At 43.0% G+C, this 26,301-nt stretch overlaps 1 protein-coding gene and 1 long non-coding RNA gene across 3 annotated transcripts in view; one reads left to right on the top strand and one right to left on the bottom strand.

Annotated features, from left to right (window-relative positions):
- The first annotated feature begins 2,611 nt into the window (after positions 1-2,611).
- LOC311027570 overlaps positions 2,612-26,301 on the top strand; it is a 244,942-nt gene continuing 221,252 nt past the window's right edge. The window contains exon 1 of the long non-coding RNA XR_014598613.1: positions 2,612-2,678. This is a non-coding gene — a long non-coding RNA (uncharacterized lncRNA). The remainder of the gene's footprint in view (positions 2,679-26,301) is intronic.
- On the bottom strand, positions 13,884-22,921 carry ssr2 (signal sequence receptor, beta). Of its 2 annotated transcripts, none has more exons than XM_084031628.1 (6): positions 22,805-22,921; positions 22,116-22,288; positions 18,275-18,373; positions 16,084-16,192; positions 15,923-16,000; positions 13,884-14,328 (listed from the first exon to the last, which is right to left on the bottom strand). In XM_084031628.1, the coding sequence occupies exons 2-6, from the start codon at positions 22,274-22,276 to the stop codon at positions 14,218-14,220; spliced, it is 558 nt and encodes a 185-aa protein (XP_083887754.1). In that variant the 5' UTR covers positions 22,277-22,288; positions 22,805-22,921; the 3' UTR covers positions 13,884-14,217. The 2 variants fall into 2 exon arrangements, with proteins under 2 accessions (XP_083887754.1, XP_083887753.1); XM_084031627.1 differs by having other exon boundaries at positions 22,116-22,276; positions 22,805-22,862.

The raw sequence follows: 26,301 nt of genomic DNA on the forward strand, positions 1-26,301 counted from the left end.
GGAAGGCATTCTTTTTTCCCAGTATATTTGTATTATTATTCTATGTTTGTATTAACCAGACCTCACATATAATAGGCCTACTCACAACACAATGCACGGAACTTTACATCAAGCCATGAGATCAATGCGACCAAAATAAAAAGTATCATTTCACCACAAGGTGGCCGCCGAGTGCGGACCTGAACACACGTCATTGAACTTTTAACCAATGAGAACCATTCCACTGTAGCGGAGGTGTGGACAAGCCAGTTGCAGCCACCGTGGACCGCGCTGCCAAGCGACCTGTATGGAAGCAAATCTGTTCCATAATTCAAATTAAATAGGATTAACAGAAATGCTTTTTCATTTTCAGAATATAGCTGCATTTTTTGACTCATAAATAAAATGAGTAATAAATAATCCAAACTGCATTTTCATTTTCTTCTTCAAGACTGCCCATTGTGTAACTTAATTAAAATGAAAAAGAAAAGGGCATTTAAGATTTGCCCCAGCAAATAGGTACCAAAATTCAATTTGAAATGTCAAATTTGAAAATTAAAATGCATTAGCAGAAAGGCTTTTGCATTTCAAGGTCATAGCTGCGTTATTTGACTCATAAATAAAATTAGTAATAAATAATCCAAACTGCATTTTCATTTTCTTATCAAGACTGCTCATTCTGTGACACAACTAAAAAGAAAACAAAGAGGACATTGCTTTTTCGTTTTTCATGCCCGCCCCCCGCAAAAAAGGTAACATAATTCAATTTGGATTTGCAATCCCAAGCGGCGCAGGAGAGTGATGTCAGTGGCAGTGCTTCTCCTTCAGCACCCAGTCTGACACCGCTGTTCAACCAACAATGGCGGCCAAAGACGGCAGCAGCATCGGCACCGGCAGCAGTGCCGAATACACATTTAAATGTAAGTAACGGGATTTTGCTTAACGTCGGACGTTCAAGGAGCCTTAAAACACATTTGAGTGTTAAAATGCGTGAAGTTAAAAATGCTAATACGTGTAGCCACCGGAGTGTAGGGCCAGCTACGTGATGTAGCTTAAGGCTGTTGATACGAGGAGCTCAGTTAACGTTAGCCTTTAAACGTAACGTAAGCCTAAAACCCTTCACTTTTAAATGTTACAAGCTCCGATGGTAACTTATATGTTATTGTAACCGTGGAGCTGTTAAGTAAATTTGTTCTCGTCGTAAGTTGTATAGGCTACAGTTCGCTCCTCTCGCAGCTGAATATATAACGTTAACGATGGGTTGTGAGCCCCGCTGTATTTCTAGGCTTTAAAACTGTAAACGTTTGGATTGAATACAGAGCTAACCTTAGGAGCATTATTACTGTTAATATCGTTATTATATCGTACAATCGTTTTGCATGTTGACATAACAGGAAATGTGCTTTACATGTCGTTTTGTTGTAGAGAGCAAGTAGCAGACAGAGGATTTGATCAAACTCCGGGTCCGGGATGAGAACGACCACCTGTTGAGGCCAAGAACACAGGGCCACCGACAGCAGCAAGAAAGAGGAAAACAGATGACTTGCTGGATTTGATCAGGGAAGACATGAAGTTACAGAGGGAGAGCGAGGAAAGGAGAAAGAGAGAGGATGGAGAGACTTTTTAGTTTATTGGAGAGAATGGTTGAGAGGCGTTGAATTTTTTGGGGGGTGGTGGATGTTTTTTTTCTGTTCGATTAAGTTCTGTGTTGATTTGTAATTTAAATTGTTAATTAAAAATATTGTATTGTTCCATTTTCTTTTCCAAATATTGTATATAGTTAAATTAAAATCTTATTACCTTGTAACATTATCTGTTCCATTTCTTATTTACAACTAAAGTCAACTTTTGAACTGCTTTTCAGTGACAAGAAAATAATTAAATTTTTGTGTAATTAACAAATATTTACAAAGTTACAATAACTATTGACAAGTGGGTGTTCTTAACATGTAGAACTATTTACAAAAGATCAGCAGAAATAACTATTTACAGAGAACATATATACAGTATTGACTGAGCAGGAGTCCCTGGTGGTGCTGCTGGACTGGATGGGATGCTAAGGACCCTGGACTCTTCTGGCTCTGAGTGGGACATCATCTGGAAGGTGGGGTGTGTGGGATGCATGTCTCCACTGTCCACCACATCGTCCATCATCGGGGTTTGCAGGGCTGATGCAATCGACGGATGCCATGTCACTAAAATCTTTAAAAGAGAGGCAAGAATAAAATATTGAATTAAGTCGGGGTTATTTACAGGGTTCGTACACATTTTACTATTCAATTCAATCACTTTATAAGCCAAGCATTTAAACTAAAATTCAAGCACTTTTCAGACCTTGAAAAACAGCATTAAAATTACAGCATTTTCAAAGATTTTACATTTTAAGCACCTGTACGAACCCTGTATTAAGTCTTATGGTTAAATGGCATTATCCATGTCAATTTATACTTAATATGGCTCGTCACTTAGCGGTATCATTTATTAACGGGTATATTAATTACCACGTACTACGCTAGCTATGTATGAACATTAATATGGGTTAAAATAACAGCTTTAACCTTACCTCCCCACGGCTCTCTCCCAGCCGGAGATAAACAAGCCGCCGGTGTCGCCGCAGCCGCCTCTCCTTTTGCTCCGAAGGTGTTGCCTCCGTAGACCGCGAAGGCTGGGTCCTCCGAAGGCTGCAGACCCTGGGTGCAGTCGAATAGTCTTTTTTGCTTAGGAAGGTTCCTAACTGAAGAAGTGACCTGGAAGTAAACAAGCGGCCGCCATGATAAGAGCTGTTCGAATTCTCTAAATGCAAAGGAAAGGAGCTCCAATGCTTCCTTTCAGAGCTCCTTCAGCATAGGATGCAACGGACCTTCCTAAGCCAAAGGAAAGGAGATTACGCCGACCCACAATTCTTTGCGAGAGCAACATTTAAAGTGCCGCACACCTCGGCCGTTCATGAAAACAAACAATATGCCTATTTACATATTTAACAATTACTTTCATGCAGACATATAGTAATTGGAATAGTGATGATAAATGTGTGTGGACAGTGATAATAATTGAATGGAATTTATTTTTATTTATTTCAATCATGTTACAAACTTGACAAAAACGAAACTAAAACCACAAATGAAACGTAAATAAAGCGTCAAACAGGAAGGAGGAGCTGCTGGACCTGAAGCCGGTCAGTGAACCAGCTGTTTATAAAACCAACATGTGGAGAAGTGGACGACGCATTTTTGTAGTCCATTATTGTAGTTTCTCCAGCACAGAGGCACGTCAATCGCCGGCGCCGATCATCAGCTGTCAATCATCAGCGGCCGCGTTTTAATGACGTAGCTTAGTGAAAGTCCGGTCGGATTCTCTGAGCACCGCGGTCGACTTTTCCTAAATCCTTTTGAGTTCTCATATCGCCTTTCCTTAACCCCGTGACGTTTTCCCCAGAGGTCAAGGAATAGGATTTAGGAATAGGAGTTAGGACCTTATTTTTTTACTATTCGACTGCACCCCCTGAATTGGGACTTGTGTGCAGGTGAGCCCAACCAACCCGGAAGGAGAAGAACTGCCACTGACGTCACTCTCCTGCGCCGCTTGGGATTGCGACTCCAAATTGAATTATGTTACCTTTTTTGCGGGGCGCGGGCATGAAAACGAAAAAGCAATGTTCTTTTTAGTTGTGTCACAGAATGAGCAGTCTTGATAAGAAAATGAAAATGCAGTTTGGATTATTTATTACTAATTTCATTTATGAGCCAAATAACGCAGCTATGATCTGAAATGCAAAAGCCTTTCCGCTAATGCATTTTAATTTTCAAATTTGACATTTCAAATTGAATTTTGGTACCTATTTGCTGGGGCATCTTTTGAAAATTAAATCTTAAATGTCCTTTTCTTTTTCATTTTAATTAAGTTACACAATGAGCAGTCTTGAAGAAGAAAATGAAAATGCAGTTTGGATTATTTATTACTCATTTTATTTATGAGTCAAAAAATGCAGCTATATTCTGAAAATGAAAAAGCATTTCTGTTCATCCATTTTAATTTGAATTATGGAACAGATTTGCTTCCATAGACTCGCCGCCTCTACACACGTTTAGAATCGCCCCTGTGGACACGCACCTTGAAGGTACGTGTCCACAGGGGCGATTTTAAACGCGTGTAGACAGGCCGCTTCCCAGTATTGCACGCTTGGTCGGCTGCCACTAGAGGATGATTGACAGGCGCTCTCCTTTAAACAACATTTTTTTGCGAGCGTTCCCGAGGCGGCAAGTTGAGCCCGGCGCCTCTGATTAGCATAAAGTAGATTCGACTTCAACTTTAGGCAAATGAGGAGCGGCCAACTCGCGCGCCGTCTCTCGACATTCGCCGCGACGCTACCAGAATGCATTGCACAGCTTTTCACATAGACAATAGGCGAATTCGACTTGATGTAGCCGCCTGCAGCGCGCTACCTAATGTGATGTATTGTGGGTTGAAAGCGATGCATGATGGCTAGAATTGTGTCCGACTTAGCAGCCGACTGCAAAGACGTCACAGGGTCGCGACCATATCACGTGACCCAAAACATCGCGGGAACAAGTTTTTAAGAGCCGCTTCTTGCAGCGTTTGGCAGCGCGGTCTACGGCGGCTGCAACCGGCTTGCCCACACCTCCGCTACAGTGGAATGGTTCTCATTGGTTTAAAGTTCAATGACGTGTGTTCAGGTCCGCACTCGGCGGCCACCTTGGTGTTGGTGTTGCCTTGCGTGTGTGTTTGTGTATGTATGTATATGTATGTGTGTGTGTGTGTGTGTGTGTGTGTGTGTAATATATATATATATATAACATATCCTCTTTGGTTTGCTGCTGTGTTCTATCGCTTGAGCACCATAGTCACGTTGACTTTGTTGTCCGACTTGACGGCGTTTGGCTGCCGTCTCTTTTAGAGCCCGCCCCCTCAGACACCTGCAGCTCTCGTCGGCGTGATAAGTCAAGTCAAGTCAAGCCAAGACCATCCCGAACAAGCCTAATGAATGGGACGCGGGGAAACACCGCTGCCTGTGGACACGCACCTTAAGACGTTTACCTGGGGTGCAGTCGAATAGTCAAAAAATAAGGTCCTAACTCCTATTCCTTGACCTCTGGGGAAAACGTCACGGGGTTAAGGAAAGGCGATAGGAGAACTCAAAAGGATTTAGGAAATGTCGACCGCGCTGCTCAGAGAATCCGACCAGACTTTCACTAAGCTACGTCATTAAAACGCGGCCGCTGATGATTGACAGCTGATGATCGGCACCGGCGATTGACGTGCGTCTGCGTTGGATAAACTACAATAATGGACTACAAAAAGTGCATCGTCCACTTCTCCACATGTTGGTTTTATAAACAGCTGGTTCACTGACCGGCTTCAGGTCCAGCCAGTGTTGCCAGGTGAGAAATGTAGGATTATCGTACCAGAGACATAAAATTATCGTATTTTGAGGGAAATTATCGTACACCCGTCATAACCAAAATAACAAGTCTATTGATGCGCTATAGTCACTCTAGTGTTGTATAGCGTCTAACATGTTCACTCATTTTCAGCGCTTCTTCTTCCAGACTGGCTCTGCTTCTTCTTAATTTTTTATTTTTTTCCTCACTCATGGGGCGGGCGCAGCGGACTATTCAGCCAATCATGGCCGTTGTTCTGAGGCAAACGCATACACGTCACTCGTAGCTCACATTTAGGAAACAGATGCCTTCAGATTCACAAAAAAACAGACAGACAGTTGCGACAGGCTGATTACAACCAATTACAACCACACATTCACGGAATGGTGAAATGATCGTATTTCTGGTCTTTTTTGGGATTATTGATCGTACATCGTACAGAGGGCAAAATTGTCGTACAAATACGATAATTATCGTACACCTGGCAACACTGGGTCCAGCAGCTCCTCCTTCCTGATTGACCGGTTGCTTTATTTACGTTTCATTTGTGGTTTTAGTTTCGTTTTTGTCAAGTTTGTAACATGATTGAAATAATAAATTAAAAAAATACCATTCAATTATTATCACTGTCCACACACATTTATCATCACTTTTCCAATTACTATATGTCTGCTTGAAAGTAATTGTTAAATATGCAAATAGGCATATTGTTTCTTTTCATGAACGGCCGAGGTGTGCGGCACTTTAAATGTTGCTCTCGCAAAGAATTGTGGGTCGGCGTAATCTCCTTTCCTTTCGTATAGGAAGGTCCGTTGCATCCTATGCTAAAGGAGCTCTGAAAGGAAGCATTGGAGCTCCTTTCCTTTGCATTTAGAGAATTCGAACGGCTCTTATCATGGCGGCCACTTGTTTACTTCCGGGTCACTTCTTCAGTTAGGAACCTTCCTAAGCAAAATAGACTATTCGACTGCACCCCTGTTTCAGGATCAGCTGAGAGGCTGCCGGAACCACTACAGTCCGCCTTCACAATAAAAGAGTTTTCATTTGAGATGTACACTAAGTGCTGTGAATGGGAATAGTTCGACAGGAAATTGCCTAGAAAATGGAAAAATAACACGTAATCAAATATTTTGTTTTTGTATTTGGGTTTTTCATATTAAAGAGTAACTAAACCACTTTGTTCAGCTGAAAACCAACATATCTGTGTATTTAGTCGTTGTGTTGATTCATTCAGGTCGAAATCTGGACATTTGACATTTATAAATAAACACAGTGGCTGCCCTCTGCTGACATTGAATGCACCTACTAGTTGATCTGGAGTCAGGTGTTGGATATGTCCCAGTGATCTAGGCGACTTAGAAGCTTTAAACGTTAAGTTATAACTGTCAGCATCATCTTAATATCACAATCGATATTCCAACATGTTCAAGTTCCACATAATCCTAACAGGATCACGAGCGTTTCAGAGCAACAGGTGTTTCAGTTCAACCAGTAGGCCTAACTATGTTAACTGGTGCCTTTCAACTCGTAATAACTTCAGCAAATTCTTGAGATATGTTAGATAGTAAACAGATCGATTTTAAATAGATGCAGGAGGACACCTACATGTCCTGTTGATTGAGTCACCAGTTAACACGGTCGCTGTTGAACCCAAAACACCAGCAGGGACTTCTAGAAACACGTGGACCACCTCTGGGCTGTAAGTTAAAGTGAATCAGAGCTCAGTCTGGGTCCAGGGGTCCGTTTCACAAAGCAGGTTTAGTGAAAACTTTGAGTTAGTTAACCTGGTTAAGGTTAGTTAACCTCGCTAGCAGATTTGCTTCAAAAAACCCTGAGTTTCTCCCTACATGTCTCCGCTTTTTTGCGGAATCGGAACCAACTCTGAAAAAATGTGCCGTCCTTTAATCGTCAACCTAATCGATATGGAAATAAAAGTGATTCTAGCAGCTTTGCGTTGGGAGATAATTTTGATTACCTTTCCTTCCAATCACATTAGATATTATCTAAACAATATTCTCCGACATTTTCAACATTTCATATCGCGGACATAATCCGCAACCAGATTCTTTGCGGAGGTAGTGTTTTTGCGAACGGGAGATTTATGAAATGTTTAAGTACATTTCTGTGTTGAAATACCTGCTTATATTTACTGTTTAATATGTGAAATATGATTGAAATCATATGCCTTAGTCAACGTATTTGCGCAATATTCTTATGCTTAATTTTCAACTGAAGCCACTTTCTTTCTGTGCCTGGGGGGATTAAACCTACATGAAAATGATATTTTACTCATTGCACTACGGGAGTCGAACAGGTGTCGCTTTCACCGTGGGCGGCGTTGCTAACCATTACACTACAGTATCAATATTCAAGAAGAATTATTACCTTTAGACCAATAGACTGTTTCATTTCGTTATACACATTAGATCGGGCAGTACTTGTCTGCCACGCCAACTATCGCTACTTTGCTGCAGTTACGTTGCTCCGCTTTCTCAGGATGAGCTCGTTTTCTACATAAACACTTAGTAATATCTAATAACGCTCTCCCCGTTGCCATGGTGAATCGTAGTATCGGAGCTCCATTGATGATGGCTTTGTAGAGTCGGCAGGCACGCGCGTAACTCAAGAGTTTACATACTCAGTGTTGTGATAGACTACTCACACTGTTAATAATCTATCCTGTACGACAAACCGGATACCAGCACCGTAACTCTGTAGCTGTCTGTAGCTCCGCTACTCTTTTATTTTCCCCGTCTCTCTGGCAACAGTAACCATGGACATACATTTGTAACATTCTACTCCGTACTGGACTTTCAGAATAAAAGCATAGCATGGAATATTACATCTCCCTTCAACAGAAAAAATAAGCTGTGCTTATGCAAGTCACAAATAACAATATAATAAATACTTTGACTACATCAAGTAACACAGTAGCCTATGCTGCTATCTCAAGTGTTCCATAGTGCAAACATTTTTTTTTTTTTTCAAATAAGTTAAGTTTAAAATGATTACAACTCTCCTGTTGATTTAGTACGTATATGTAAACATTTCATGGCTGCTGTATGACAGGTGTGTTGTTGTTGATCAGATGACGTCGGTTGCGCCTGAAAGTCTGTCCATCGCCAGTTCTGATGTGGTAGCTACGTGGTGTTTCAGCTGGTTGGATGACTGTTGCTGGTTTCCATGTGCCATCTCCTTGCTGGAAACGGATGGGTGCCCCGGCATGTAGTGGTGATAAGGGTTTTGTAGATCTGCTGTAGTGCTCTTTTTGGCGCTGTTGGCAGCTCTCTCTCCTTGCTCGTACAGTGTCCTGGGGGGTTACCTGAGGTCGTAGTTGTTGAGTTGTGTTGGGCAGGATGGAGCGTAGTCTGCGACTCATCAGGATTTGAGCTGGTGATTTGAGTCTATCAACTGGAGTGTTTCTGTACTCCAGCAGGCTGAGGTACGGGTCTCTCTTGTCCTCCTTGGCCTTGGTGAAGATCCGCTTTGCAGTCTGAACAGTCTTTTCTGCAAGGCCGTTGCTCTGCGGGTAATGTGGGCTTGAGGTGACATGCTGGAATCCCCATGAGTCTGCAAACTGTTTAAACTCATGTGAGCGGTAGCATGGTCCGTTGTCACTAATCACTTTTTTTGGGATGTCATGCCTTGCAAATACTGCTTTCATTCTGTGAATGACAGCATTGGTGGTGATGTGTGTTAGGCGTTCCACCTCAAAGTACCTGCTGAGGTAGTCACAGATCACAATATAGTTCTCTGAGTTCCATGAGAATAGGTCTGTTCCTACAGTCTCCCACGGGTTCTCCGGGATCTCATGTGAGAGCATGGGCTCCTTTGTGTTGGCGCTGCGGTGTGTTTGGCAGATGTCACATTGTTTAACCATTTCTTCTATCTGCTGACTCATGCCTGGCCAAAACATAACGTCCCGTGCTCTGTGCTTGCTTTTCTCCACTCCAAAGTGTCCAGTGTGTATGCAGCGTAACATGTGAGGTCTGAGGCTGTGTTGAATGATGATCTTCTCACCTTTTAGAAGGATGCCCTCAGCCTCAGTGATTTCATCACGGTGGTTCCAATACTCACTGACATGTGGGTGGCACTTTTTCTTGTCTCCGGCCAGCCTGACCAGATGACCTGCTTGAGAGTGGACAGTTGCTCGTCTTGAGCAGTTGCTGTTCTGATGTCGTTCATCCTGTCTGCGCTTACAGGTGCTGCACTGATGACTGTGTGTATCTGAGTCTCCATAGCTTCAGATAGTGAGCTGTCCTCATCATCCATGGACTTCCTGGACAATGTGTCGGCCACCGGGATTTCCTTGCCCGGCTTGTGGATGAGAGTGATGCTGTATTTCTGCAGTGCCAGCATCATGCGCTGTAAACGTGGTGGTGCAAGGGCTAGTGGTTTTCGGAGTATGGACTCCAGTGGTTTGTGGTCTGACTCCACAGTTACATTTCGCCCATAGAGGTACTCGTGAAACCTCCTACACCCAAATAAAACTGCATACAGTTCCTTCTCTATTTGGGCGTAATTCTGCTCTGTCTTATTAAGCAGCTTTGATGCATATGTAACTGGCCTGCCTTCCTGCATGATGGTTGCACCCAGGCCATTTTTGATGCATCTACTTGCAGTGTCACTTCTTTTTCAGGATCGAAGTAGGCCAACACCGGCCCTGGCTCCGCTGTGATGATCTCCTTCATCCGCTGGAATGCACTCTTGTGTGTATTGTTCCACTTGAACTCTGTGTCCTTCTTCAGTAGCTGTCTTAGTGGTGCTGTTACCTCAGATAGATTGGGAGCGAACCTAGCTAGGTAAGTCACCATACCAAGAACAGTGTCCAACTCTGCCTCACTTTTGGGCGGTGACATCTCTCTGATTGCTTTCACCTTAAGTGGGTCTGGTCTAAGGCCGTCTGCTGTCAGCCTATGTCCAAAGTAGCTCACTTCAGGAACGCAGATGCGACACTTCTCAGGATTCAGCCTCATCCCTCGCTCTCTGGTCCTGCTGAGCATTGCTCTGAGGTTGCGGTCGTGCTCCTCCTTTGTTTTTCCAAAAACAACGATGTCATCAACTATCCCAGCCACGCCCCTAAGGCCTTCATATGTCTCATCTACTCGCCTCTGAAACTCATCTTGGGCTGATACAATGCCAAAGGGTAGCCTGAGAAAGCGATATCTACCACATGTAGTGTTAAATGTGGTGAGTAGTGATGACTCCTCGCTTAACTTAATAGCCCAATAGCCTGATCTCGCATCTAAGATGCTGAAAAACTTTGCCCCTGCTAACTTGGATGTTACATCCTCAAGTGTGGGTAGGGGGTAGTGTGGCCTCAATATTGCCTTATTTAAGGGTCTTGGGTCCAGGCATATTCTAAGCTTGCCTGTCTTTGGTTTCTCACACACTACTAAGGCATTAACCCACTGTGTAGGCTCAGTTACTTTACAGATTATGCTTTCTCTCTCCATGTTGTCTAACTCTGTTTTTAGACGATCTTTTAGTGCAAATGGTACTCTGCGTGGTGGACAAACCACTGGTGCTACCTCTTGGTCAATAGTGAAACTGCATTCACCTGGGAATGTGCCGATGCCTTCAAAAACATCTGCATACTCACTTAAGATGTTGTCTGGCTGAGTGGTTATCTCTTTCTCACTGCTCACTGCATATATTACTTTAATTAGCCCTAGAGCTTATGCTCTGAAGCCTAGGATAGGGGGCCCATTACAGTTCACTACATAGAACTTCTGGATGGTTGACTTCTCTTTATACCTGCCTTCTATGTTGCAGTAGCCTTTCACTTCAAGTGAGTGTCCCCCATAGCCTGTTAACCTATGATCTGGGGCTTTTAACTGTGTTTTTGGCATGAGTGTGGCAAAGGCAGTGGCTGGGATTATGCTGGCTTGAGCTCCAGTATCCAGCTTGAACTTCAGCTGTCGGTTCTGTGGTCCCAGTCCGATGTCTGCATATGCGCTTTCCTCATCCTCTTCCTCTGCAGTAACAGTGTCCACATACAGCTCAGAATCATAGTCCTCGTCGACCTCTTCAACTGTGTGAACGTTCTTGTATCTTCCTCTATTCTGAGTCTGAGGCTTTGTTTTACACACTCTTGCATAGTGGTTGAACTTCTTGCACTTCATACACTGCTTGCCTTTTGCAGGGCACTCTGCTGTGTAGTTGTGGTTTCCTCCACACATACTACAGGCTCTCTCCTGATTTTTCTGGTAGTCATTTACCTTGTTAACAGCACCTCTCCTGGCGCCTGGCTTTACCATCTTGTGGTGGACTGCATGCACTTGACATTCATTTGCCATAGCCTTTAAGTTAACTGTGCTTGTGATAATTCATGGGAGCGCGCTATGTCTATTGCTTTCTCCAGCGTCAGCTCCGGTCCGTTGCTAAGCAACTTCTCTCGCACTCTAGGTGAGTTGGTGGCGAACACAATACGGTCCCTGACCATTTCATCACTGTTTGCGTAGCCACAGTCCTTCACAAGCAACTTCAGTTCAGTCACAAAATGTTCAAAAGACTCACTGCTTCCTTGTGTCTTCTCATGAGACTTGTACCTGGCAAAGATGGGGTTTGCTTTAGGGGTGAGGTACTCCGTGAATCTGTCGTAGTAGGCTACGTCTTTAACGTCTTCGCCTCGTCAGCCGTTAAGGCTGGATTATGCTTCCGCGTCGACACAACGCAAGGGAGCTTGCGGACCCCTTACGTCCTTGCGGACCCCCCTTACGTCAACGCAAGGGCCTGACGTGTGCCTCCCAAAAATCCTCGACGCGCGTCGAGGCGACGCAACGCCAACGCAGCGGCTTTGGCTGTGATTGGTCCGCTAACTACATCCGCTGGAGACCGCTATCCGGTTTCCACTCATAAACACCGCCATTTAAACTTTTAAAAGGCTACTTTGATTGTTTTCACCTCGTTTTATTGTTTGCACCTTCTTGCTTTTGCACAAAGAAATAAAACACCAAGTTCTGAAAAATTGTGGACGTTTAAAGCCGGAAAGTAAACAAATACGCTATAACGAGGCTACGACGATATACGCCAAGAGTCTCAGTCGGTCGGTCAGTCTTTACAAAAACCATAGCGCCCTTTACCGGTGTGGCTTTGAATTGCATTTCGACACGTAAACCCAACGCAGAACCATCACTGTCTCCAAGCAACTGCGTGGCCGTTGCGTTGCCGTTGCGTTATCACTACGCGGAAGCATAATCAAGCCTTAAGTGTCCAAGTGTTGCTGATGTCGCGTCCTTTATCACCGATCCACAGCAGAAGAAAGCTACATTTCTCCTCTTCTGACTTTGCTTTAAGTGGTCCGGTAAACATGAGCTCGACGTGTTGTCGAAATCTCCGCCATCCATCCGGTAAATTGGTTGAGTCCCAATCCATTTTGGGAGTAGGAACACCGAAGGCTTCCATTTCTTCTTACCGTTGTTTTTTTCTTTTCAGCGACGCACTTTCACCGACACTTTTCACGTCTTCCTTTCTCTTTTTTTTTTCTTTTTTTTTACGCGGCGGGTCCGTAGTCTAGCGACTAATCTCTGACACCATGTTGTGATAGACTACTCACACTGTTAATAATCTATCCTGTACGACAAACCGGATACCAGCACCGTAACTCTGTAGCTGTCTGTAGCTCCGCTACTCTTTTATTTTCCCCGTCTCTCTGGCAACAGTAACCATGGACATACATTTGTAACATTCTACTCCGTACTGGAGTTTCAGAATAAAAGCATAGCATGGAATATTACACTCAGAATTGACTGAACTAATTCACAACCGCTGTTCTGAAACCGAAAACTCAAGAGTTGCCCATCTCAGAGTTGGTCAACTCAGAGTTCAGGGTTAAGTTCAGAGTTTGTTGAACCTGCTTTGTGAAACGGCCCCTGGTGTCTGACGTTCTCTACAACCACTGATGCATAATAAACAGACGTCATTGTGGAAAGTAAATATTAACTTATTCTATCCACTCACCTATGGGAACCTCTATTTGTTCAGTTTCATTCAACTCTTTGGTGGTTAATGTGACATATCTTGCTTGCTAAGCTGTTGTCATACTTCCGTTAAAGGGTCTATAGACCGGGAGGAAGCCGAGCCACATGAGTGCCATCAGTCACTGACACAAGCTGCAGCTGACTGAAACAAGGCCTGGACTCACTACAATGTAATGGACTGTCACCGATATGTATTTAATAAAGAACATCTATAGTCACAGTGCTGCCTGTGTGTTTCCAGGAGCTAATGCCAAGTGATGTGTTGAATACTGCATTTGAATGACCTGCCTTCATATGGACCAGAGACCGTATACAAGAAGTGGACGTTGCCATGGTGACGTCACCCATCCGTTTGTAAAGCCTCATGTTGGCAGCATTCCTGCTTCCTGATCTATTGGTCTCTAAATCGGACCATTCCGCATCGGCTTTACGGTTCAGGAGCAGAGGCTGATGTCTGATGCCGACACGTGATTCCATGTACATGCAATAAAAACCCTGTGAATCCTGTGAAATCAGCGAAAGCTTTAGAAAACCACTTTGATTTATTTCAAGGTTCAACAACAACTGGCGTTAAACTTCAAATGGGATTTCAGTTCAATATGTACGATTACAAAACAACTAGGACCTGCAGTCCTTACAGTAGTAAGTGATATTGTAACTGTTATTGTAACTGTTATGTCACATGAACTCATCTGAAGGAATGGCCAGCAGCCGGATGACAACAGGAATTGTTCATATTACTTCCTGTTTCAAAGTTGTCTTAATCACATCAAATCACAATCATGTTTCTTGGTCTCTGTACTCTTCTTTCCACTTTCAACCCCAATATGGGTCATAAGCTGTCCCCCGGGTCCTTCTCAGTTCTTCTTGGCCTTCGGTGAGTCATACTTCCTCTTGCTGGAGTACCAGAGGAGCAGAGGGATGCCGATGGAAGGCAGAGTCATTACGCCGAACGCAGCCCAGTCCAGCTTGAGGAGGACAGACACGTTCATTTTAATGTGACCAGTGTGAACGTGTGAAGAGGAGAACAGTCACACTTCAGTCAGCGTTCTAATGTTAGAACTATCGTTTAGAGCCGTCACATCAAGATTATCCTGGACAACATAATTATGATAGTCTCTCATCAAAATATGATGAAAAATCATACAAATGGCACTACAATCATACTGGAATTCCTTTTTGTTACGAAACAAAAGAAATCATCGCAGTGAAGTCTGAATACATGAAGGGTACATTTAAAACTCAATGTCAACATTTTGTGAGTGTGTTTTTATTACATGATACGTCCTGTATTTTAAACTTCTCTAGGACCCTGAACTAGAAGTTGAAGTCACTTGTGACAATATTCATGATTATCTCCAAAATGGAAATTCATCATGATCAACTTATTGGGTGTTGTTTTCCATCTCTTCCGTTCCAACAGGTGTTTAATACTATGACAAACAAATCTACCAACCAGGGAAGAGTAAATAAGAGCATGGTAACAAAAATAACACTCAGAATAATGATAGAATACCGTTGGGGCGTTACCATGTTAAGTAATGTATAGAGCAGCGCAGGTGAGTCAGAGGTTAGAGGTGCAGGTGAGTTAGAGGTTAGAGGTGCAGGTGAGTCAGAGGTTAGAGGTGCAGGTGAGTCAGAGGTTAGAGGTGCAGGTGAGTCAGAGGTTAGAGGTGCAGGTGAGTCAGAGGTTAGAGGTGCAGGTGAGTTAGAGGTTAGAGGTGCAGGTGAGTCAGAGGTTAGAGGTGCAGGTGAGTCAGAGGTTAGAGGTGCAGGTGAGTCAGAGGTTAGAGGTGCAGGTGAGTCAGAGGTTAGAGGTGCAGGTGAGTCAGAGGTTAGAGGTGCAGGTGAGTTAGAGGTTAGAGGTGCAGGTGAGTCAGAGGTTAGAGGTGCAGGTGAGTCAGAGGTTAGAGGTGCAGGTGAGTCAGAGGTTAGAGGTGCAGGTGAGTTAGAGGTTGAGGTGCAGGTGAGTCAGAGGTTAGAGGTGCAGGTGAGTTAGAGGTTAGAGGTGCAGGTGAGTTAGAGGTTGAGGTGCAGGTGAGTCAGAGGTTAGAGGTGCAGGTGAGTCAGAGGTTAGAGGTGCAGGTGAGTCAGAGGTTAGAGGTGCAGGTGAGTTAGAGGTTGAGGTGCAGGTGAGTTAGAGGTTAGAGGTGCAGGTGAGTCAGAGGTTAGAGGTGCAGGTGAGTTAGAGGTTAGAGGTGCAGGTGAGTCAGAGGTTAGAGGTGCAGGTGAGTCAGAGGTTAGAGGTGCAGGTGAGTTAGAGGTTGAGGTGCAGGTGAGTTAGAGGTGCAGGTGAGTCAGAGGTTAGAGGTGCAGGTGAGTCAGAGGTTAGAGGTGCAGGTGAGTTAGAGGTTGAGGTGCAGGTGAGTTAGAGGTTAGAGGTGCAGGTGAGTCAGAGGTTAGAGGTGCAGGTGAGTCAGAGGTTGAGGTGCAGGTGAGTCAGAGGTTAGAGGTGCAGGTGAGTTAGAGGTTGAGGTGCAGGTGAGTTAGAGGTTAGAGGTGCAGGTGAGTCAGAGGTTAGAGGTGCAGGTGAGTCAGCGAGTTAGAGGCAAAGACACTTACATAGTGTGGAGAGAAGCGGCGGTCAAACTCCCTCTGAGCCAGGATGCCTCCCTGTCCCGGGGCACTGGTGTAGCCGACCTGCAGAATAAGAGACACACTTCAGTTCACTACTGTAAACACTGTAAGTGCTCTGATCAAATCAACAGGACCGGCTGGTTTACCACGACTTGTCCTCCCTCCTGGGCAACGTAGCTGACAGAGGCAGAGGTGAAGTTGAAGTAACCGGCCTTCAGGGGGCGCAGCACCACAGTGTGAGACACATTACTGGCTCTGCGAGGTCGAGTTAAAGGAAACAAGTTCAACAACACAAAGAAACCAATGGAAAAAGAGCACACGGTCGCTTTAGACATGGAGGAGTTGGATCAGAGACATGCAAGTCCAACTGAACCATCAAACCGGTCTCATGCCTCTCACACACCACGTTTCTGTTCAGCCATCACATGTTGCTCACCGTCACCCGTTTGTCAATTGTAACAGCAAGTTAACAAGCTGCTACCAGACAGAGAAGCCACCACTTCTTTCAATTTCAACCTTCAAAAAAATGGAAAGTGCTGTAAAATCCTCAGCGGTGGGTCAGAGTGATGAACCCATCCAAGACTAGTTTGTAGGCTTTGCTGCATTCGAGTATAAGATGTATGATTAACCAGATGCAGAAAGCAGAGGGAATCTAAACCACATGATACACATGGAATCAGCTGCTTAACAATATGGAATTTGCCAAAATGTGGATCAGGCTTTGCTTCATCATTATAGACAATAAGCACACCCTGAGGGGATTGATCAGGCTGATTATATCTGTACCACACAGAGACCTGAGGCCTGCACTCTGAGGGGAGTCCAATATGCCCAGGATATCTTGTGGTTATCAGGTTAAACTAATCCGAACTGTGATCACACTAAACTACTGAGTAATTAACTCAATCAGGGTTTATCAGTCTGGCTGTGAGAGCATTCACATAAAAGTGGGGAATTTGCATCGGATCTCAACGATTCAGCTGACCCATGCACACCTGAGGAAGATGACACTCAGAAGAGAATATATGATTTGAATATATGACGAGCATATACTGATTTACATCGCCGGGGAAGATCAAATATCTCAAAAAATACATATAAGTAACATGTGAATTTCATATAATACACACATGTAGCTAATTACAGTCAGATATATTGGCTGTCGTTGGTCAGTGATATTATAGGTCTATTCATTTACATTCAGTCAGTGATGCTCTGCTTTCTGCATTAAATACTTTAAACGGTTTCTTCGAACATAACCTGTTCCAGAGAAGGTTGGGTGCATCAGTTGCCATGGTGATCTACCTGTTGAGGAGCGAACCACCATCGGAGGACTGAAAACAGAGTTAACCCTGAAATTATCTCGCTGACCTCAAATCCTGCTTCATAGTACAGGACTCTGGACGTGGATCAAGTGGTTTCTGACAACTATTGGCTCTTCTTTTAATTCCCAGTTGACTGGTGAAATAACTTATTTTGACATTTGAAATAAATGATTTAAATATGACCACATGGCCCTAGTGTTATTGTTATCTCAGACTTGATAGCATGTAGCATCATTTTTTTTAAAGCAGTGAGGACATGAAACCAATGATCCATCTAAAAGTTTTGACATCCAAAACTGTATTAAAAGTCATAGACTTCAAGTACTAAGAGAAAAGGATTCCTTCCCTGTGTTTTCCTTGTTGACGACTTCTATTTAGCAGCTATGTTGACATTTTCTGATGAGGGCAGCTCAGGGGGGTTAAAGTGAAAGTGAAAGTTCTTCTCGGATCATGAGTTGGGAGATACAGTATATACACTGGAGATACAGAGGTGTGTTTGATCATCTTCCTCTATCAGGTCCTGTGTCCACACAGCATCACTCCAAGTGCTTTTTTAAATGTTTCTATGACAACAGTATCTCAACAAATTATCTGCCCTCTAAACACTGTTGTATGATAGACTAGCAACACCCCTTTGCTTGTATTATCTATTAGTTTGACATTGTTTTTCAACCAACAGGAGGATGCTGCTTCATCCTTTGGATGATGAACTTGGCACCTCAGCCTGAGAGCTGTAATGTTAGAGAAGTGGACGTGTCAGAAGAGCCAACGTGGACGCTGGTAAAAACACCATCACGTCGGCCTGCCGAGCTGCTCCCACTAAACCTCAGGACAATCAAACAAACAAGCTTATCCTCCATTTTCTACAGTGACAATTTTCTGAAAAGTTGCGGCCGCACAAAAAAAGGTGGAGGCTGAAGACGTGTGACTGGTGGACACAGGGCCTTACTGACTCCCTCCAGCAGCACGAACAGCTGCAGGCTGAGAGGAGCATTCACACATTCAAGGATACGGTGCGATCCTGTCCCATTTGACGTTCAACATTCCGGAGACGATCCCAAAGTCTTCAGGAGGAAAAGAATCATCGGACAGCTCCACGTCCAGAGCAGCACTGTAGAGATGGACAGAGAGGACACTTACTGAGACAACAGCACACCTGTGTAGCTAACGGTTACCATGCATGAATATAGTCAAAGGCATCATCTTTTGACCTCTATATCTACAGTTGGATCAAGGTCAACTAGAGTTTCCAGAAAGAAAAAGAAAGATTAACAATGTTGACAAATTCAGAAAAATCCAGCATGAATATTTCATGCAATAAACATGTAGTCATCCAACCCAGTGTTTCCCCTAGAATTTTTTTCAGGCCCGGTGGTACCAACCGAAAAAACCCTAAACAGACTATGTGTGGGATGGTGTATTGGTGCAGTTGGATTAAGTCAGGTGGCACAGCAAGCAGTCTGCAATTCTGCAATTATTATATTTGCATTCAACATTTTTGTTCAACCAGAGTGTATTCAAGGTTTTCAAGGATTCAAGGAGAGAGTGACTTATTGAGGTACCAGTTGATGGAAATGATGCAAAATTATGGGCCGGAAAAATATGTCTGGAAACTGAGGAGCATAACATTAATAATAGCTACAGATACTGTAAAACACTACAACGACATATGAGTGCATATATTGTCTTATTTTATCAAGTAAAATATAAGTTATAGGTTTACTCAACAGCCTAATAGTTCATAGAAATTCAGGTAGAAATAGGTTAACTCAGAGTTTCACAGCTTATCAAAAACAATCCTTATTTTATTAACATAGGCTGCCTAAGGGCGCGATCAGTAGCGTGCCTCGGCTCCAGCCCAAACGGGCTTTGGCCCGTTAGCCGGCTGTACATACGTCATCACGTCCTAATACTTCACACGCATGGCTTGATGTTGTTTTTAAGGAGCGCCGTCTCTGCATATATTTCTCGACAACACTCGACCTGCATCAGCGAATGTGCGCACGAGCGGATCTGTGCGAGCAGGCAGCGTGAGGAAAGCGGATTTTGGACGGAGACACACAGCGGCATTTTTCTTATAAATGCACCAGTCCGGTTCCGGGTCCGGTCCCGGTACCGGTCCGGTCCCGCTCACACCACGAGTCTGAAGAGTGCAACAGCTTATCAAAATACAATGTAAACTTTCCGTGTTTTCAAAGTAGAAAGCGACATCGTGGTGGTTTAACGAGGCAGAGCGGCATCAGAACAACATCAAGCGCGTAAAGTACACGAAGAAGAACGTAGCGGGAGCGCACGGCGTGGATTGTTGCGGCCGCGCGTCTTGCGGAGCAAGTCTACTGTGCTGCGCGGAGGCGCTCCTAATGTAAATGATTATTGATTTATGAATGAATTGATTTCTTATTTTTGGTGTATTGATTTTTTTTTTTTGGCCTGGCGGCAGGTCTCCTTGGCCTGGCGGCCCGCCAGGCCTGTACAATGGTAGGGGAAACACTGCAACCTAAAGCAATTACACGATGCCCACAGTGTACACGTAGGCGTGTTGGAATCCAACACCTGAGGAATTCATTGCAAAGCTCTTTCAAATGTTTTAAAGTAGAGGGCTGTCCTGCTGGTCCTCACTGTGAAACACTCTTCATATTTCCTACTTAGTCACATCTCATTAGCTCATTATTCCTGGAATGAAACCTTTATATAATAATAGAGAGAGAGAGAGAGAGAGAGAGAGAGAGAGAGAGAGAGAGAGAGAGAGAGAGAGAGAGAGGAACACAAGGTTGAAGACCATGGCTGTGTCCGAAATCATTCCCTACTCCCTATATAGGGGAGTTCTATGTAGGGCACTATACTGGACTCAAAGGCAAAATGAAAAAACACTTTCGGACACTACTCGGGGGATTTCTTTCAGCGCTGTTGATGACGTCGTTCCTGATGCAGAATTAATACGTGTCAGATTCCACCGACGGCTTAAGTCTCACACACTCACACGCAGATAAATTACCAGGATAATTAGTTTAATACATATTAGTTGCAAAAATTAACAAAACGGAAAGAACGAGTCCTCCAGTAGGAGGGGGATTCCGTGGCCGTCGCATTTATTGAAAAAAACCCCCCAAAAAAAACAGCCAACAGTTTTCATCTTTTTTCAGTAATGAGACGATCACTACATCGTCCTCACTGCTATTTTATTTTCAACGGTCCCAATCGGGTCCAGGTGGACTTCAGGACCAGGTTGCAGCACTACCGGCACCCCACATCTCCACGATCCACCTGACCTGAACAGACTACAGTCCGTCCCCGATCCCAAACTCCTCGGCGATCGCTCACCACAATATGTCCCTCATCTCCGCATCTTTATAGTTTTCAGACTGTCATACGGCGCTGTGCTTTGAGTGGTGAGTGACGGTTTTTGACGTACGAAGACCCCCCTGCCGCCTCTCGCCGGCCAGCCATATAAATAATTAATATATATCCATCCATCCATTGTCTATAATTAATATATATATATATATATATATATATATATATATATATATATATATATATATCGCGTTTTGTTTTTTTAAGTAAATAAAGAAAAACATCACACTTTGGCCGTTTGTGTTGTCTTGTTCTTCTCTGTAATACGTTTATTAAATATTAACATTTATAAATATACGATTATTCATATTTTTGCCGCTTTTTCCTGCTCTCTCTCCTGTAGACTCTCGCTGTACACTACTTTCCACGATGCATTGTGGGAAACTTTGAGTGCACTATATAGGCAATAGTAATGCTCACTACACATTCGGACACCTCTACAAAACGGCAAACTCCCTATATAGTGCACTATATAGGGAGTAGGGAGTGATTTCGGACACAGCCAATGTTCCTGGAGGTTATTATAACAATATCTGCATGCTGCTGTGAAACTGAGAGAGCAAATTACATTTTTCCTACTAATGTTATAAAAAATTATAATTGTATGCATTAATGGGAAAATGAGCCCATGTCGTCCTGATGTTGCTGAATCAGAAATGGAGGAACCAAATACTGTCCTCCTGTGTCTGTGGTCCCCCAGAGGTCTACAATAGTAGCTCACATTAGTCCAGAGATCAGACCAGACTACGTGGAGGAGCCAGAAACTGTCTTTGGTCCCCCAGAGGTCTAGATAGTAGCGCACGTTAGTCCAGAGACCAGACCAGACTATGTGGAGAAACCAGAGACCGTCTGTGGTCCCCCAGAGGTCTAGATAGTAGCTCACATTAGTCCAGAGACCAGACCAGACTATGTGGAGAAACCAGAGACTGTATGTTTTTTGTTTTTTCATCAAATGGTGTCTAATCAGGTGGTTGATGAATCAAAATTAAGACATTTACTGAGGAAACATTCTAGTAGTCCTAATTCTAATTCCTTGTCATTCTGAGACCATACACATACGTGTGCATACATATGTAAGTGTATGTGCAATCATTTATGGAGGAGTCACAATATACCACTAACCTTTTCAGAACAGACAGAAAGGCTGGGTGAAGCGGTGTGCCGTTAACTACACTAAAACACAGTAGAGACTCTCGACAACGTGTTTTTTCTATTTTCTTTCAGAATAGGTGTGGTGACAAACACTTATAATGTTAGAGCAAACATTTTTAGAGCCAGATTTTGAGAAATTCCATGAACATCCGCGCTTTACCGTTGATTCCATTTTCATTGTCAGATTCCGCGATTCCGTCCGCGTTTTTAGAGACCTAAATCACATCTAAAAGCCTTTCATGGTTTCACTTTGAATTGGTCTTTAATATCTAATCAAGTCAAACTACTCTTACTAAGGAGCTCGTGAGCAGGTTTCTAGCAGCTGCAGGAGAGTGTGTCGTCCTCACCTGGAGCCGACGTTGTAGATGTTGTACTGCAGGGTCAGGTCTCGGCCCTCCACAGCGTAGCGGTTCAGCAGTGACTTGGAGGCCAGCAGACGGGCCCCCTCTTCCCCTGAACCCAGACCAGTCAGGGCCAGGACCAGAAGCACGGGCAGCATCTTCATCATCTGTAAAGGAAACTGGAGAGATGGGGGTACAGGGTCAGAAGTATGTGGGTACCGGGGTCACTGCAGACCTGCTCCAAAGGCCGTATGTCCAGCTTCTATCTGGTGTAGCGAACAAGTTAACGGCAGCCGGCAGTTTCATACGCTAACTAACGCATGTTTACGGTCCATTTAAACGTGCTAACAGTTAGCTACAGGGACCGTTTCATCGAAGCCTCGTGTATAAACCATTACGTCAGAGCTTCTCTAGAGGAAGTTCAGATTAGTCCAGAAAGGATGAAGTAAAGCAGGACATATTTGAGGCCCGTTAAAGCCCAAGTCATGAACACTGGTCGATCCAGACGCTTACGTGTACAAGCCGAGACAGAGCCGAGGTTCACGTTAGCGTCCTGTGACAGTTGACGTTCACACCAGAAACCGCGTTTACCTTACACAACGTGACACGTCCGTTCACGTTTCTGTATCCGCGGCTCACACACGTTACACGTCTAAATAGAAACAATAGAGAAGGGAATAGAGGAGCAGACTTACCGTTCTGTGGTGTTCTTCGAACCGTGGATCTTGAAGGAGGAGCTGGAGGAGCGCATGCGCAGAAGGTTAAACTTGCTGTTTGCATGACGTGTACCGAGAAGGGAAGTTGAGGGCAGCAGACGGAACCCCGCCCCTGGTGTTTGGGGGCGGTACTGTCGCCCAGTGTCTGGGTGAAGGCAGGGCACAGGCCGGACACGTCACCAGTTTATCGCAGGGCTACTAAAAGGATGAAGGATTAGAGTAGACCATGACACAGCAGAGATAACATCCCCCCTTGTGACCTCCTCGGGTAGTGTAGTTAACCCTCTATTGCATGGTGTTGCTTCAGGGTAACATACCCATTTTCCCTCATTATCTCAGGCATAAAAAGTCATCTACCAATAAAAAATGCTCATTTTCATCAGGAGGAAGTATAAAAAGCCAAGTCTGTTTGTATTTGACAAACTCTTTTCCTCACCTGCACTCACATGCGGCAGCAGTGTTTTTTCAGCTCCACAAAACTTTGAAAAAGTGACATTTTCCTGAGGATTTCCATGAAATAAAAAATATTTTCACAATTTTGGGTAAGTTCTGATTTAATTTTACTCTGTTCATTATGTTTTCATTGAATATTTCTTTTGTAAAGGGGTAAACTAGCTATGTTGCCTCAAAGCAACAATATGCAACAGTGGAATGAGGATTCCCTGTTTTTATGCTAGTAAGCAATACTAATAGCAATATAACATTTCACACAGATGGCAGGATACCAAGAATTATTAAAGTATTTGTCAGTTAGTGCCTTGTTTTTTATTTTAAAATACTTAATAACAATATTTATGATGACAGTTTAGCTATGAGTATTCATAGGCATAGCCTAGAATTTATAGCTTTGTAAGCTCAGATGTGCATGTGTGTGCATGCGTGCACATGGTGTGTGTGTGTGTGTGTGTGTGTGTGTCAGTCAAATGTTCAATCTGCCACTAATATTCCTAGATACATATGATAATTGTGTAATTATCCTTTTCAGTGACAGTGGACCGGCCCCAGTCTGCTTGGACCGCATAGACCACGGGTCTGTCTACAGTGAAAACAGAGGGAGGTGTAAATATCCTGGATGCAATGGCATAATCAAGGTCAAGTGCATGAAAACACAAATTAGTTTTCTCTCCCGTTTTTGATTTCTTAACATGAAAATTGAATGAGAATGAGTGCATAAAAATAATACACCTTTGTTGCGCATTGTTGCGTCTAGGTAACAAACCCCACTAAAATCTGGTTGTAAATGTATTACTTTTTCAGCACAAATGTGTCTTTTAAATTAAGATGATGTTGAAGATCTTTCATAAAATGTGTTTTGTTATGAAATAAAGAGAAATATTTTAAATAGACTGCACTTTTTGTATTTATTCCCATTGTTGCATGTTGTTGCTCCAAAGTAACATACCTAAATCTACCCCCTATTATTATAATTTGTCTAAATTATGTGTTGAATTGTTCAATGTGCTCTATGGCAGGTAATAAAATGTGTGGAAATATTTTTTTCTCTATTATTTCATATATCATGCAATAGAGGGTTAATATTAATAATAGGCTGGATTTGAGCATTAAATATTCGAATATAATTTAAATATTGAAAAAAATATGGAATGAAATTCGAATTGTATTATAGAGGAAAATTGACACTCTAAAGGTGACATCAAAGCCCCTCTCAGTCTTACAAGAACCGGCATTTAAAGGGTTAACATTCTATAAATAAAATAAAATAATAATAATAATAATAATAATAATAATAATAATAATAATAATAATAATAATAATAATAATAATAAGCACTGTCGCCTCACAGCGAAAGGATCCCGGGTTCGATTCCTGGGTCGGCCCGGGCTCCTTCTGTGTGGAGTTTGCATGTTCTCCCCGTGTAAGTGTGGGTTCTCTCCGGGTTCTCCGGCTTCCTCCCACAGTCCAAAGACATGCAGGATGGGGATAGGTTGATTGATGACTCTAAATTGCCCGTAGGTGTGAATGTGAGCGTGAATGGATGTCTGTCCAGAGTGTACCCTGCCTTCGCCCAATGACAGCTGGGATCGGCTCCGAAGCTCTGTGAGATACTGAGGGGCAAGATTATTGATGGCCTTGAAAGTTAGGAGGAGGATCTTATAGATGATGCGGTATTTGAAGGGGAGCCAGTGAAGTTGCTGTAGGACAGGTGTGACTGCTGGAGGGGGTTCTGGTAATGATACGGGCGGCAGAGTTCTGCACCAGTTGAAGTTTATGGATGAGTTTGTCGGGTAAGCCAGGCCCAGCCCTAACCAATCTGGAGCCCTAGGCAAGATTTTAGGTGGCGCCCCCCTTGCATCGGCAGTGTAGTGTATATACTCACAAGAAACCGAATAGCTTTATCTTTGACCTTTTTTTTACTTAAAGAAAGCAAATTCACAATCAGAATAGTTAAAAAGATACAAAATTATGAATAAATAAATTATTACAAAAAATAAAATGCATATATGAAATACAATAATTTTTACATACATTCATAAATAGCCTTAAGTATAAGATCTAACTAAACACAAAATAAAACGTGTCAACAAGTTGCATAAAATAAATTAAAAATACTATATAAATAAGGCACTGCACAAAACAAGATATTAAAGGTGGGGGCAACAGGAAGACCGCTTGATGCTGCTGCATCATGGCTGGGTTGTGCTGCTGATGCTGCATCACTGGTGGGTTGTGCTGCTGAGGTAGAGGCAGCAGTGGTAGATGTGGTAGATGGCCCAGGGGTGGGATTTAGAAACTTCAACAGCGCATCTGAAGAGAGGAGTATGTGACTAATGTGAGTATTACAGTCTAATAATAAAAACATATGATTCCAGGAATAAAAATGAAATGATATAATATAAATGAAAAACCAAAGAGATATATGATGTTAAGTGATATGCAAATTAGATTAGATTCAATTTATTGTCATCATTACAGTGAAATGCTGAATAGCAGAATGCAAAGTAGCAGTAATATATATGAGAATGTTATGTTATTTATGATTATCTTTGACCGAATCACAGCAGTGCTCATATTCAAAACAGCATTCTCTCTCATGTGATATTGCTTAATTAACATTAATGATGTGCACTTTAACAACTAGGCTTACAACTATAATATATAAAGGGGTGGAAAAGTGACTATTACCAGCAGGGCAAACGTTAGCTAACCAGAAGGCAATAAAAATGTAAACAAATGTAAACACCTGCTTAAAAGATCTAATACAAATGTCCCTGAGGAATGTAAGGTGGGAGTACTGTAATTACGTTAATGTAAAAAAACGTTACATTATAACTTTCCATAACAACTCCACAATATTAACTGACGTTAAAACAGTCAACTAACGTTAGCTATTTAATGTAATGTTGTAACAAATATTATTTCTATTAAATAGGCGTTGCTTTACATTTTAATTAACGTGGGATTATTTCTTGTAATGGTACCAACTTTTTTTTGTTTGTTTGTTTTTTATTTTTTTT

Source organism: Eutrigla gurnardus (genome assembly GCF_963514095.1).
Source record: "Eutrigla gurnardus genome assembly, chromosome: 17".
Lineage (NCBI taxonomy): Eukaryota > Metazoa > Chordata > Actinopteri > Perciformes > Triglidae > Eutrigla > Eutrigla gurnardus.